Source organism: Chelonoidis abingdonii, chromosome 3, assembly GCF_003597395.2.
Source record: "Chelonoidis abingdonii isolate Lonesome George chromosome 3, CheloAbing_2.0, whole genome shotgun sequence".
In the NCBI taxonomy this organism is placed as follows: domain Eukaryota; kingdom Metazoa; phylum Chordata; order Testudines; family Testudinidae; genus Chelonoidis; species Chelonoidis abingdonii.
The window spans coordinates 672,430-688,514 of NC_133771.1; the positions used below are offsets into that span (position 1 = coordinate 672,430).

Genomic DNA, 16,085 nt, shown 5'->3' on the forward strand with positions numbered 1-16,085 from the left:
AATCCTTGCTGATCTTCAAGGCAAAAAAGAAGCTTACGAGAAGTGGAAGATTGGACAAACGACCAGGGAGAAATATAAAAATATTGCTCAGGCTGCAGGAGTCAAATCAGGAAGGCTAAATCACACGGAGTTGCAGCTAACGAGATGTTAAAAGTAACAAGAAGGGTTTCTTCAGGTATGTTAGCAACAAGAAGAAAGTCAAGGAAAGCGTGGGCCCCTCACTGAATGAGGGAGGAAACCTAGTGACAGAGAAGGTCAAAAAAGCTAATGTATTCAATGCTTTTTTTGCCTCTGTCTTCACAAACAAGGGCAGCTCCCAGACTACTGCACTGGACAGCACAGTATGGGGAGAAGGTGACCAGCCCTCTGTGGAGAACAGTGGTTCAGGATTACTTAGAAAAGCAAGATGAGCACAAGTCCATGGGGCCGGATGCGCTGCATCCAAGGGTGCTAAAGGAGTTAGCGGATGTGATTGCAGAGCCATTGGCCATTATCTTTGAAAACTCATGGCGAATGGGGGAGGTCCCGGATGACTGGAAAAAGGCTACCGTAGTGCCCATCTTTAAAAAAGGGAAGGAGGAGGAGGATCCGGGGAACTACAAGCCAGTCAGCCTCACCTCAGTCTCTGGAAAAATCATGGGGCAGGTCCTCAAGGAATCAATTCTGAAGCACTTAGAGGAGAGGAAAGTGATCAGGAACAGTCAGCATGGGTTCACAAAGGGCAAGTCATGCCTGACTAACCTAATTGCCTTCTATGAGGAGATAACTGGGTCTGTGGATGAGGGGAAAGCAGTGGATGTGTTTTCCTTGACTTTAGCAAAGCTTTTGATACGGTCTCCCACAGTATTCTTGCCAGCAAGTTAAAGAAGTATGGGCTGGATGAATGGACTATAAGGTGGAATAGAAAGCTGGCTAGATCGTCAGGCTCAATGGGTAGTGATCAATGGCTCCATGTCTAATTGGCAGCTGGTCTCAAGCGCAGTGCCCCAAGGGTTGGTCCTGGCGCCGGTTTTGTTCAATATGTTCATTAATGATCTGGAGGATGGTGTGGACTGCACTCTCAGCAAGTTTGCAGATGACACTAAACTGGGAGGAGATATAGATATGTTGGAGGATAGGGATAGGATACAGAGGGACCTAGACAAATTAGAAGATTGGGCCAAAAGAAATCTGCATTTAGGATGGAAGAATCCCATGCACTGCTACAGATTAGGGACCGAGTGGCTAGGCAGCAGTTCTGCAGAAAAGGACCTAGGGACAAGAAGCTGGATATGAGTCAACAGTGTGCCCTTGTTGCCAAGAAGGCAAATGGCATTTTGGGCTGTGTAAGTAGGAGCACTGCCAGCAGATTGAGGGAAGTAATCATTCCCCTTTATTCGGCATTGGTGAGGCCTAATCTGGAGTACTGTGTCCAGTTTTTGGCCCCCCATTACAAGAAGGATGTGGACAAAATTGGAAAGAGTCCAGCAGAGGGCAGTGAAAATGATCAGGGGGCTGGAGCAAATGATTTATGAGCAAAGGCTGAGGGAACTGGGATTATTTAGTCCGCAGAAGAGAAGAGTGAGGGGGGATTTGATAGCTGCTTTCAACTACCTGAAAGGGGGTTCCAAAGAGGATGGATGTAGACTGTTCTCAGTGGTAGCAGATGACAGAACAAAGAGCAATAATCTCAAGTTGCAGTGGGGGAACTTTGGGTTGGATATCAGCAAAAACTTTTTCACTAGGAAAGTGGTGAAGCACTGGAATGGGTTACTGAGCAAAGTGGTGGAATCTCCTTCCTTAGTGGTTTTTAAGGTCAGGCTTGATAAAGCCCTGGCTGGGATGATTTAGCTGGGGATTGGTCCTGCTTTGAGCAGGGGGTTGGACTAGATGACCTCCTGAGGTCCCTTCCAACCCTGAGATTCTATGATGAAAAGTGGTTGTCCTATTGCACAATCTGAAATTAGTTTTGTGCAGAGGACAAAGATCACATCCAGCCTCAAACAGGAGCAGCATCTTTTCTCCATGCATGACCAGCCCAACTTCCTGCATTAGTTTAACATTTGAGTTGCTCTGTTAGAGAGACAGTGAGGCCAGTTAACTTCTGATTGTAAGAGAGAGCATGCGTGTATATTATTTAAGTTTAAACCCACTGATTTGGGTGACTAAACTGGACAATTAGAGACAGGAGTCGAACTGTAGCGTGGAATCAAAGAGGTCTAAGGGCTAATGCTCACATGCTGGGGACTGGTTTAGGAGCTGCTGAGAAATCCCAACTGGCATCAGAATAGGAAGCTGAAGTAAGTGATGGCTTGAAAAACCTCAGGGACTCTAGGGGCATTGCAACCATTGCAATAAGTAAGAGGCTGGGAGAGAGTTCAAGATGTGTAGAGCTTCAAGCACCTGGGGTAAACAGCCCTTAGGCCACAGGCAAGGAAGAACTAGCTGGAGGCAGTGGGAGTTGCCAGCAAGCTACTGATCAGAAGAAATGAATGCATGCGTGTATTGTTTCAGTCTCCACTACCTCAGAGCGCCAAAAACTCAGCTAGTTATCTAGGTTCCAATGCCAGGACTTTCGTTATGGCCTCTGAGCTACGGGAGCTCTACGTCTGGGATCATGTATGATGAAGAAAGAGACTCCTGTACAGAGGGCATTTAAAGAAGGTGTCAATACCTGGTGCCCTTAGGAAGCTGGTCACTGGGAGAACATGCCAATCACCTGGACATTGTTACATTTCCTGAGGGGGGAAAAAGAAAGATCTGAGCCCAATAAATCTAACATGAGATAAGCAAGAAAACTAAAAAAGTGTACAAACTGCCCAGACGTGCCTGGGAAGGGATCGTTACTGACTTATGAGCCATTGCCCACATACCAATACACATTAGAAGCTAATAATCAGTGAGAGCCTGTATGGCTGCTCTGTGTGATGTGCTCCCATCACAGGACTGGCTACCCTAGACAAAGTATTTACAAAGCCTGGCATTTCTAGAGCCAGAACTTTTTCAGCTACCAGGTCATCTTGGGCATCTGTATAGCAATCAACATACTCATTAAGTCATTTTGGTGCTAATATTTCAGAGTCAGGACTTCTATCAGTTAACAGAACATTTCAATGTTTACATCAAACCCATTGTAGCTTCAGGCAAAGAAGAGAGAATGGATGAGTGACCTTGTGCATTAACGGGGGGGGGAGGGGGAAGAGAAACGACACAGAAGAGTTCAAGATACCCAAGTAATCCCTGTCCTAGCTCCTGCAAAACTAAACACTTACATTGTGCAGTGACAAATGCTACTCACATGCCGCCTGTTAGAGATATGAAAATGACAATCTGACATACCCTGAGCACCAGATGACAAATTCAAAAAGAGTGGAAAAAATGATCAAATCCAACTGGATGCATGAAGAACACTGGCTAACATTTTCATGTGCACCCAAGTGACTGAGGAGTCTAATTCCCAGCTCTCATGAGCCAAAAGTGTGCAGGGAAAATGCAGTAAAACTCATTCCAGTCTTTTGGTCTAGCTCTCAAGAGACTGGCTGAGAAAGCCTGAGGTTTGAAGGAGGTCTCAGTGCTGTTGCAGCAAAACTGAGGTCCCATGAGATTTCCCCCCCTCTGCAGGTGTCTCCAAGACCACTGAGTAGCTGACAATACAGCATTTCCCAGGACGCACTGCCTTACGTTATCAGTTAAGATCTTGTTTTGTTTATAGGCAGGATGGTGTAATAACTGTGAAGCATTAGCAGTAGCACCTCCTGAGGGCTCCAAGCCCTGCAGCCATTAGGTGGGTGATCAGTGACCAGTGCAGAAGGATTTTCTGTGTGATGGTGATGAAGCTGCTCACAACAGGCTGCATTTTGTCCCAACATATGACCCCATTGTAGCACCGTAATGTGCTTACTGAGACTACGTTTCCTGTGTGCCCCACCTTGCCCTCCCCACTCCAGAGCAGCCTGCTGGGGAGAGGGATTTGTCCAGTCACTTGACCCTTCAGAGCCAGACTCTCAGCACAATATGCTGCCACCTAATTCCTAGCTCCCTCGCAGATCAGCCTCTGGAAAAAGGAGGAGATCTGCTATACTGCTAACACCACATGACGCCCAATAACTTCACCATTAACTCGACGGGACTCAGGAGCAGCCACCTTGGGAGAGGCTTTGGTCTACCCCGACTGTAAAACATCTGCAGACATAGGGAACCCACAGAGTTTATTCTGACAGGCCCTTAGGTGGTGGTGACTAGGGTTAGGGGAAAGCAGAGCATTGCCCCATAGTCATTCCCATTTGACAAAAGGTGAGACAGGATCACCAAGGGTGGACTCCTCGTTTGTTTTCTCATGTCAAACCCAACACAGTTATGAACTAAGCAAACCAAGGAGGCAGTCCAACAGCCCCTACCATTGCTCCACCCAAAAGCTTCAGCAAACTCCCTGCCCACAGACACGCAGGTGAGCTCACTCAACGCCAAAGGCCTGGCTAGGGAGAGAAGGGCCTCATTTCACAGCCACGGGCTCACTTGGGTGGAAGATCTGTCTAGCTACCAAGTGTAGAACACATTTCATTGAAACATTCAGACTGAAACCAAAATGTCTATGGGGTTAACAAAGCTACAAGCAAGCGGCAGGGGGTCCGAGCAAGAAGCGGAGTCTGGTCTAGGTCTGGCCCCCAGTCAAGCCCTGCAGAGCAGCAGCAGCAGCAAGAGGTGAGAGCCCGATGTACATGGAGAGCTTGGCTTTGAGCAGTAAGGACAAGGCATTTATCTCGCTTGACATGCAGGAGCTGGCATGCAACGGGGGCCACAGACTAGTGCAGTCTAAGAACAAGGAGAAGGGACAGAACTAACATTCAGAAGACTTCACACAAAGGCAGTGTCCCTCTCTGTAAGGCTTTGGCTGGGAGCATAAGGAACAGACTATCTCCCAGCACAGAATACGGCTACTGCTGGTAGGGAGGCCTATGCTGGATAGGTTTATACACCAGCCTTATAGCAAGGGAACACCGTATATAATATATTATAACTCATATATATCTATATATAGATATAATGAACATTATATATATAGTGACACAGTCACATCACAGGAGCGGAGAAGTTTGCTCACCATTAGCAAAAATCCTATGAAAGACTGTTGGTAACAGAACAGCCCGTAAGTGGGAAGTAAAACAAGATAGAAGTCGATGAGTTGATGAAACAGCAAGCACTTCACATCAATACAGACAGCTGGGTAGAACCATGGCAAAACAGGAACAAAAAGAAGAGGCTGGCCACCCTTTCAATAGCCCTTACACCTGCTGACACTAAGCCAGGAGCATGATGCCTCTACACACCAAGAACGGTAGAGGGGCAAAGGACAGGTGGGCTCTGGGGGCCTCTCACACCAACCAGGGGATTATGTTCGGGGCTCTCGGCTTTTGAGGTGGCTGGAATTCCAATCATGTCACTCAGCCACCATTGTCCAGTGACCAGTCCCTGTGTCCATGCTCAGCGGGCAGATACGGGCAACATATTGCTGGGAGCAGAGCTAAACCCAACATGGATTTTAGCAGTCGCACCCATACCACATGCTCTGGCACTCCATTTGTTTTGCTGTTCCCATGTTCCCCAAGCACCCACAGTAGGGATTTAGTGACCGCTGAGGTATACAGACACACACTGGATGTATCCAACCAAGAGCCCAGCAAGCACGTTTAGAGGGCAAAAAGGTACTTGTTGCAAGTAGCAAATGGCCCAAGTCAGGCTCTATGAATGTATTTGGGACGCTCCCAGGAAGCTACCCCTACAGCCCTTGCGGTTAACATGCACCAAAGCCGCTCACACCCAGCCACTGTAGAAATGACTAATCTTTTGGGGGAGCACAATACACCACCCAGTCAGATTTCACTGAGGGCAGCCCAGACTTCAGTTTAAGAGTTTCCAATTCTGCTCACCCAGAGCAAACACTTCCCAATGATGCACCTACTGAGCTCCTCCATACCACTGGCTAGCTCTCACATTCACAGCCCCCTTAGCTCAGGCCTCTGCTAACACCCACAAAGTGACTCCCAAAAAAGTCTGTGAACCTGGAGAGAAAAGCCCTCAGCCATACTCCACACTGGAGCTTCCAGTTCACATCACATTCTTCTCCCCCTTTCTGCCCTAAAGGGCCCTGCCTGACAGCCCAGCATTTCCCTGGAATCTCCCTCCTCCTAGACAGCACCACCCCCACCTCTGTCATTCTGGCTCCTTTCTCCCCCGACCCACCCAAAGGGTCTTCAGAAGCAAGCTGTATTTTCAAAAGAGATTATAATCACTGCAGCCAATGCCAAAGGAAAGGCAACCGCCATCCTAACCACAGTGCCCTCCTGACAGTAAGATGGGGGATCTGGGAACATCACCTGGTGAAATGCACAGGGAAGCACGCAGCTTTTATTTGTAGGTGATTTCAGCTCAACACAAGAAGTTCACAGAGTAGCTCAAAAAAATCTACCACCACCCCCAACAGCATTCTGACTGGGAGAATGAGCTGCTGGTATCGCCCTGCTCTGGCCACAGCCTTCCCAGTCCCCTCGCTCCCTGTGCCTTAATGACTTCCCTCTCCGCCATCCCTAAACCCACTTTGTATGTGAGAAAAGGACCACATAGGCTCAGGACTACACCTATCACTATCCCATACCCTTTGCCCATCCCAACCCATCTCTGTCTCAGATGACCCCCTACATCCACAGCTCTATTTAATGCTCTGCTGCCCATCATTCCCCCTCACCCTCCAACAACCAGTCTGAGATACTGATACTGGACTTCCTGATTGTCCTTCCTTCTTGCAAGTCCCAACTCCCCATGAGGATGCCTAGGAAGAATGGGTGAAGAAAAGGGATTGTATTGCTCCAGGACTGCATGTAGAGCTGGACCTGTCCTGCCATTGCACATGCTACCTCACAGCTCCAAATATTGCACAGGGAGCACTGCAGAACTGGGCTGCCAGGCAGGCAGCATGCTGCCTTGATTCCTGCAGCTGAACTAGAGGCTATAGCACCTAATCAACAGTGTTACATTATTTAAAAGAGTCAGCTGCCCCAGAAGCACCATCCACCTTTAACACTTCCAGCCCAGCTGGGGTTGTGTGTTCTTCCTTTAAACAGGGCAATGTGGCAGCTTCCCCCATCCCCCTGCGCCACTATTCTCCAGTGCCAGCTTCACCCGCTGCTTCAGCCCAAAGAGAACTGAACCTGCTCTCACTTTCATGCCCTACTGTTCTAACACAGTACTGCAGTGAGAAACTTCACTGGGCATATACTGGCATCTGAGTTCTGCTTTTCTGTGCATTGCCCATCCCTGCTGCCCGTACACTGTCAGAACTGCACTGCTCACTGGCTCCTTTCAATTACACACAGGATAGTGAGGGTTCTCAAAATTTGGCTGGTCCCTGAAAGTGACTAAATGGCAACATAGGCTCATGTTTATTGCCTGAAGGACCCTAGAGTACCATAAATTCCCCCTATGATTTGAGTGTCACACTGATTTGGCTGGCTATCGTAGTCAGAGGGAATAGAGATCACACAGTTGGAATGCACTTAGCTATTCAGACCTGACCCCAGCTCCCTCTCCCATAGCTGTGTGGGCTCTGCAGGAATGGGAATGTGGCACTGTCCTCAGCAGCTCTGACTCTAGGGCACACTGGGGTGAGGGCTACTATACAGAGGGGAGCTTTGATGACCATAGCCCCCCATTTTCGTGTTCAGCTCCTTTACTTAAAAGAAATGCTTCAATTGGAGAGATTCCGATCATTCTTCTTCTGTATGTAAGGAAAAAAGGTCCCAGCCAGCACAATCTGTAGGGTGAGTGGCTGCCTACTAGTAACTAATTCTGACTGTTGCCTCTGCATATTCACATTTATAGGATATACCCTCCCCAGTGCTGGGGGAAGATCTTTTAGAAAGCGCAACCTGTTAGATCACTTGTGCATCTTCATGCTATGCTGTCCTTAGAAAAGCTGCAGGGTTCCAATTGCTTCACTTCCTTCAATACACACTAGAGAAACAAAACCCAGGCGAAGCCATGCTGTCTGCCTGCCTATGCAAAGGCAACACTCGAAGACCCACAGTGATCTTCTTCAAGGCAGCCTCTGCATAGTTTAATTTGTGGGAGTCCAGCAAGCAGTACACCCCCAGGAAAGTGTAGGTGGAGTGTTAAAGACTGAAAAACAGTCCTTCCAAATCAAGCCTCAGATCTAAATGCCAAGTCAAGAGTAGATTCTTTCCCTGAATGAAGTGCTGACTCAGTCAGAAAACCTGCAGCTGCATACGACTCTGGCCAACGAGAAAGGGTAGGAGGCATAGTTCCTTTAAGGTGTCTAATCCTTCCTGTAGTATCAATGGGCTGAACCTAGGGAATGACGGTGGGCAAGTGGTTTGCCAACAGGGGGGAATCAGACATGCAACTTCTGTGAAGTGTTCCCAAATGTAGATCTTATCAGAAAAAGAATGGAGTCAGCACCAGGGCCCGGAGAGCTCCCCACTCTGACTAAAGGAGAATCGGGCTCAATGTACAGTCTAATCCACTGGTGTGGAGGTGATGTCCCTCTGCAGTGATCCCCAAGGAATACAATGTCTTTACAGGATTTCCAATGCTTTCATCCTATGCAAGTTCAAAGCCTCTGACACCTGCTGTATGGAGTCTAACCCCCGGGGAGAAGCAGAGCTTAGTGACCTGATTTAGAAGGAATATAGACACCATGCGTGGTATACATTTGAGATGAGGATACCAGGGTCCCTTTGGAGCACAGTGAAGGAGGATCAGCCACAAAAACTGCAGGCATGATCATGTTTGCATGGTCTCTTTAGGTGACAGGTGAAACAAGCAGGTTCAAAAGGCAAGTTCCCAAACATAGGCAGCATCAAACTGGTACAGGTCACAAGTCAGCCTGAATACATTCGCTAGGATCTAGGCCTTTGGATGGATTTGCTAGTGACGATGGAATGACCAAAGACAGCAGCATTATCAGCTGGAGGGCGGTATGCCAAGATGGCAGACAGTGCATGCGGCTGCAGACAGTCTTCATAGATTCATAGACTCTAGGACTGGAAGGGACCTCGAGAGGTCATCAAGTCCAGTCCCCTGCCCTCATGGCAGGACCAAATACTGTCTAGATCATCCCTGATAGACATTTATCTAACCTACTCTTAAATATCTCCAGAGATGGAGATTCCACAACCTCCCGAGGCAATTTATTCCAGTGTTTAACTACCCTGACAGTTAGGAACTTTTTCCTAATGTCCAACCTAAATCTCCCTTGCTGCAGTTTAAGCCCATTGCTGCTTGTTCTATCGTTAGAGACTAAGGTGAACAAGTTTTCTCCCTCCTCCTGACGATACCCTTTTAGATATCTGAAAACTGCTATCATGTCCCCTCTCAGTCTTCTCTTTTCCAAACTAAACAAACCCAATTCTTTCAGCCTTCCTTCATAGGTCATGTACTCAAGACCTTTAATCATTCTTGTTGCTCTTCTCTGGACCCTCTCCAATTTCTCCACATCTTTCTTGAAATGCAGTGCCCAGAACTGGACACAATACTCCAGTTGAGGCCTAACCAGCGCAGAGTAGAGCGGAAGAATGACTTCTCGTGTCTTGTTTACAACACACCTGTTAATGCATCCCAGAAGTCTTAGAAGCCTTAAGAATAGCAACACAGTTGAGATGGAGGCGGAGAGCAGGTACATTGCTTTCACTGCCCTAGGAAAAGCCTGTCCAGCTTTCGAGATTCACATTTCAGCAGGGAGGGCTTCCTAAACTGGAAGCCAATTTTCTGCACCTTTGCACTTGGAGACATAGCCCAAGTCAGACAATGTCCTATGGCCCAGACCAGAAGGAGTGACTCTAGGTTGGCAAGAGGTCTGAGCAATGGTAGACGAGGCTCACAGGCACCAATACTGTTAGGCACAGGCCAAGGCCATCACTACGAGATGAACTGTGTCCCCACTGGCAGCAGCTAGCCATGCGAAAGGAATCAAGGGGGTAGGGGCCATAGAATCCTTCCGTAACTTTGGCTCTGAACAGCTGGTGCCCCCAAAAGGGCGCTCATGTGGCCTCACTGGGCAATTTGCCAGGCAGTTCTTGAAAATCAACAGCACTGGGGAGTGATTAAGTGTGAACAGGCAGAGGCACGCGTAGTCCTTGGGGAAGGCCTGATTGTGAGGAGAGGTTAAAACAACTGAGGACTCTGCTCAGAGCCAAGACTCTGGGGCTTTCCAGTGGCATTTTTATAGTTTCAATCCCTCGCCTCAGGGACACAAACTAAACCCAGACCTAACTGACTGGAAGGGAAAGCAGTTCGTGCCACCGAGCCACTCTGTGCCCCAGGAACAGACGAGGCAGGACAGACCCTCCTGCCCAGCCCTCCCCCTAGTCAGGGGAGGGGCAGTGCTAGTACTTAGATAGCCCATTCCCGCAGATATCCCTTTCAATGGCTTCTCAGCAGCTCAGGAACCAGGCGTCCACTACTGATTGATTGTGTTAACTGCTTTGTTGTTGAGGGTCACCTCTGGAGATTCTTACCTGACCCAATCTTGATCAGCCCATTGTGCTGAATAAAGATGGTGTCACAGGTCAGGTTGCCGTGGATGATTGGGGGATCACAGGAATGGAGGTAGCTGGAAATTCAGAACAGAACACTAGTGAAAAGAGTGCAGTGGGAAGAGGAACGCCACAGCTTCTCCCTGCCCTGCTGGAAAGGCGACATTACAGAACAATATGCCAAGAGTATTTACAACACCAGGGCGATACAATTCAGGAACTGAGTGTGCACAGTCTTTGGGTTAGAAGACAAAGAATAAGACACAAAATAAAACTGGCTCCTGCTAAAGGACCCCAGGAAAGAAGAAAAGGAAACCGTCTCTGACCAGCTCTTGGAGCCCAAAAGCCCAAGATACCACAAATAGGGGAGGGGGTGGGAAGGGAAGGAAGAGAAATATTACTTGTCCCAATTTCTCATGGGTAGAATACTGGCCATAGGGATTTCAAAGATGTTCAGACATTATACTGAGGCAAGCCAAGTCTAAAAGCAGAGTCCACCCCCAAAAGAAACACCCATTCTGACCTTACTTACTGGGAACCAAGAAGGTGTCCAGTATTGTACAGACATTAGACAGGTGGCATGCAGTCTGGCACACACACATTCCCAGATCAGATAAGCCCGTCTTGATCTGGGTCTTAGGTACTGTAGAGACACACCTTGGCCTAGTAGATATTTATACCTTGCATATCAGTGGTTTCCATGCAGTCGAGGTAAGCTAAATCCCCAGAGCTAACTGTCTTTGAGTCCATCTATTTAGACAAGGGCGTTCTTAGCAGAGAGCCCTCAGTTCCAGAGCTTATTCCCCAGTCCTTGGCCTAGGCTCTTTAAAGAGCCAGACGATGAGATTATATCTATCCCGCACCTTTTGTTAGCCAAGTTAGCAGCCTGAGGGGCTCCCTGGATCCCCAACTATTTCTGGTTCATAAAATCATAGAATATTGGGTTGGAAGGGACCTCAGGAGGTCATCTAGTCCAACCCCCTGCTCAAAGCAGGACCAATCCTCAGACAGATTTTTACCCCAGTTCCCTAAGTGGCCCCCTCAAAGATTGAACTTACAACCCTGGGTTTAGCAGGCCAATGCTCAAACCACTGAGCTATCCCTTCCCCCATTATGGTTATCTGTGCTTGGAAAAATGGTAGTGATGGGATTGACCCAGGCCTTCCTCTTTGCAAGGCTGAATATATTTCACTCTAGTTCTGTGGTGAATGAGTTTACAACTTAAAAAGTAATCTGGGGCTCACAGGACCAGTGTCCCCAGCTGCCTGCAGGGCCAGTCTGAAGCTGCCTCTGGTCTGTGGGAGGGGTAGGATTACCAGCAGAAGAGGGAGGGGGGAGGAGGTCATCATATTTGAAACCAAATCTAGTGGTAAGAGTAGTTTTGGCTAGACTGCCTAATTAGTAGGCTGCACTCTTCCATCCCACAGCTAATTAGGAAGACTGGCTCAGGCTGCTGAACTCCAGAACAGCTGGACATTCATACAGAGGGCATCTCCCCACTTCACCTACCTGAGAGCAGAGAGGATTTGGGTGCACCAGCGCTTCCAGGCCTACAAACACAAGGTGAAGTACAAGTCACAGTCAGCAAATAGGACTAACTGCTGCCATTTCAGCTCATCTGGAGGAATGCGCCTCTCCTGCTGCAGCCTGGCCTCTAAGCTCCAGCCCATCCCAGCTGTACTGGTGGAATGGTAACCATGGAATACCCACTCAACACAGCCACCTCACTCATGCAGTGACGAAGAAATCCCCCATCTTCTTTCTGTACTCTAGGGTGAGTGCAGAGCCCCTCTTCCACTCAGGTACATGCCAGAGAGAGGTGTGCACAATCTGTGCAGGTCTCAAAACTAGCTCATTCCCTCTGCAAAGTTGCATCAACCTGCCTGATGCTTTCCTGAAGAGAGACACCCCTAGTTATGCTGGCTGACTTTGACAGGGATGACAGCTGAATGGAGCTTCTATCACAGGCAAGGACACAGCAACCCCCAACCATGAGCAAGGGGGCTGTGAAAAGAGCTTCCCAGAGGGGAGAGAGTGCCCAGTCAAAGCAGGGCACACATGTAGGAGGAGAGATTACCTTTTCATTCATTGTCTTGTGGTTCTTCTTTGTCTTCTTCAGGAACTGTTTCAAGCTGCCCGAGGACATGTACTCTGTGATGAAAATCACCTGCAGGGACAAGATGAGACATTACCTGTTGCTTCCCCTCTAGCCCGCAGTATCCCCAGCAAGTGGATTAAGAGGAGCTTCTTACACCACTTACCCTGGCCTTGTTTTCCTTTACATCAGCCCAGTACTTGTGGAATTTCACAATATTCAAGTGTTCCAGCTGGATCAGGTTGTCAAAGACAGCTTTAACCTTCTCCTACAACAACCAGAAATGCAGAACCACATTACTGTCCTAAGCCAAAGAACGTTCCCATCCTTTCCCCAACCTTCTCTTCTCCTATCTCTGAGTCCCCAGACGTTCCAATGCCATGCACTACCCCATTGCATGGTTCCAGTTGATGTGCTCAACACTAGCCGCATTTGACCCCAATGCTAGATACAAACTCCATGCCTTGCCCCCTAACTATGTCTGGACTTTATTTGGCCACTGATATTGACAGATTCAAACCATGTTCCACATCCAAGGAGAAGAGCCTGACAGAACCAGCCTGTCATACTTTCTGCACTGGGAGCACAACACAGTTCAGTTCCAAGGCCTGCACGTTTAGCTGGAGAATTGGCTGGGTTTGTAACTCTACGCTGTGGAACTATGCTCAGCCACCATGGTCTGTGATCCTCACCTAGCCACAGGACACATACTTGGCACAAGGTGCAGGGCAACCTCCACCCTAACTTACCTCCTGAAGCTTGAAATTCTTGCGTTCGGAAAATTGAACTTCATTCCAAACAACTTCCACACCTTCTTCTGTATCCATCGCCAGGTAGGCACTATCAATCCCAGGGACGTTGCGCTGATTCACCTGGACAGATAGAGGGGGACAGATGTGAAGTCAAAGGCAGGGAAACACCACCAATACCAGTCACTCATCTATAGCTTCCTCCTATACTGAGCTTACAGCCTCAACCCCACTTAACCACAGGGTGCAATCTGAGACTTGAGTTATTCATGTAAATTATGGGGGTGTGCCCCGCAGAGTCTACATGCTAAGCCACACATGCAGAGGCAGACCAGGGGACATGTGAGCGGGGGAGTAGGGAATGCTCTAGGGAGAGAACCTTTTGCACGGACATTAGCTTGCAAGTTGGGTTGCCTCGTGCCATTGATTTGTTTGTATCGTTTATGATATTTCTAGTTCTATCAGAGTCATGCCCCCAAGCAGAGCCAGGGGGTGAAGAGAGGACCCCCATGTGGACACCAAGCAGACAAGCAGCATCAGGAGGGATTTGCAGAGAGCGATGTTGCTTGGAGCACAGAAGGAAAGAAGTCATTTCAGGCACAGGGAAATCAAGACAGTTGATTGAGTGAGAGGAGATGCACAGCTGTCTACGCAATTGTTGCACCAATTTAGGTAGAACAGTTTGAAACTGTTGATAGTACTTTAGCTGGCATCAGTAGGTTTACCAATGAACAGCTGTAACCCAGTGTGAGTGTGCCTGCACTAGAGATATGCAAAGAGTGTGCAGAGAAGTTCGAAGGAAGCATGGAGATGAGCAGACATAGCATGGGATGGACGAAGACGCCTTTTTACAGAGAGCCAAGGAGAGCCTGCGGGTGAGGACAAGGTGCTTGAAATGCAAGTTAGCAGAGAGACTTGTGGAACAGCAAGTCACAGCAGCAGGAAATGTTGCAGTCCCTGCCCTTGCCACTGGTAAGGTACATTTTCCCACGACATGCAGCAGCAGCCAAGGATCTACTACGAAGATGGCCTGCATATCCCTGCAGCCCCAGGCCAAGCAGGTGGAACCACACAGTCTGAGAAATCTCTGTTGGTGGAGTTGCTCAGCAAGTAGGCAAGAGCTGCAGGAGAAGGTTGCTTATCTGCATAGAATCCAGAAGTGAGAGAACTTCACCGATGGGATGCACATTGAAGCATCTGAGACAGAGGATGGCAGCCAACTACACATGACTAGAGCACCACCAGAGGAAGAAGGAAAACAGTCTGCTCTGCAAGGAGTAGACTGGCTGCTGGCCACTTGGAGCAGTAGACAGTTCTCCACCCGCCACCCAGTATAATCAAGCACCAGTACAATGCACTGGCAACATCAGGTGAGGAGCAGCCGCCTCCTGACAAGGCTGGGAGCCTCACAGCCACCACACCCAAGAGAAGGCAGCACTGGAAGTTAGTTGTTAGGGACTCCCTTCTGCGGGGAATGGAGGTATCGATCTACTGACCTGATGTCTCGTGGTGTCCTGCCTGCCTAGAGCCCACATCTGAGACATTACGGAAAGGCTGCCGTGGCTCATCTGTTCCCTGATCACCACCCCATGCTGCTCATCCACGTGCATACTTATAGTACTGCCAGATATGACCCTAAGCAGATCAGCGGTGACTAGAGACCTCTGGAAGCAAGGGTGGAGAAGTCAGCAGTACAGCTGATCTTGCTGGGCGATCATGGAAAATTACAGTAGGGTACTAAGAGCCACATGAGGAAAATCAGAGGGGGACTTCAACATCTTGGATGTCTACAGACAAATGCAAGGAGTACAGAGAATAAATAAGAACTAGAAGTGTTCAGTAATAATTTAGTTTATGTACTAACTAGCATGGGACTTGGTGAGGCAAATTTCTGACTGGATATTGGTACAGAGTGGTACAGTCTGTTCAGGAAAGGGAGGCAGAGAAAAAGGGAGGTGGTGGTGTTATATACACTATAAGGGAGTCAAAGTCTGGAATAGGCTTCCAAGGGAGATTGTGGAATTCCCAACACTGGAGGTTTTTAGGAACCGGTAGGTCAAACCCCTGTCAGGGACAATCGAGGTTTACTTGGTCTTGCCTCAGCACAGGGGGTTGAATTCAATGACCTCTGAGATCTCTTCCAGCCCTACACTTCTATTACTCTTATTTCAACACCCCAATGATTTGCTTATACCATTTCCCTCCATCGAGGCCAGTCATTTCTAGATCACCTTCTACTATGACTAGTGCTCTATTGACAAATCAGTCTTGGCCCCGTGAGGCACCTGGGGTACGTCTATACTGCAACGAATGTGCACTGTGTCCACGGCTGGCTGGCTGAAGTCAGCTGACTTGGGCTCACAGGATTATAAAATTGCGAGGTAGGACGTCTCAGAGCTCCAGGCTCCAACCCACGCCTCAACATTGCAATTTTATAACCACACAGCCTACTCCCCAAGAGCCCAAGTCAGCTGATCCAGACTCAGACTCATTGGCATATTTGTACCACATACACCCAGAGGCTCCAATAAGGGTCACATCCTGTTGTATTAAGCACTGTTCAAATACATAGGAGACTGTCCCTGCCCTAAAGTGCTTTCAAATTTAGAGAAAAGGTGGGGAAGATGAGCACAGACGCATTTTATAAAGGGCTGCAATTTCTTAATCCTTTTACAACAAGGCACTAACTACTCCCATTTGCCTCTGCCTGGCCAT

General features: G+C 48.4%; 1 protein-coding gene across 1 annotated transcript in view; it reads right to left on the minus strand.

Moving 5' to 3' along the window:
- NRBP1 (nuclear receptor binding protein 1) overlaps positions 1–16,085 on the minus strand; it is an 85,413-nt gene that overhangs the window by 41,965 nt on the left and 27,363 nt on the right. The window contains exons 3-7 of the mRNA XM_032775205.2: positions 13,371–13,493; positions 12,788–12,889; positions 12,604–12,693; positions 12,036–12,076; positions 10,509–10,603 (exon numbers count right to left, since the gene is read on the minus strand). Coding sequence (XP_032631096.2) covers positions 10,509–10,603; positions 12,036–12,076; positions 12,604–12,693; positions 12,788–12,889; positions 13,371–13,493 — 451 coding nt within the window. The remainder of the gene's footprint in view (positions 1–10,508; positions 10,604–12,035; positions 12,077–12,603; positions 12,694–12,787; positions 12,890–13,370; positions 13,494–16,085) is intronic.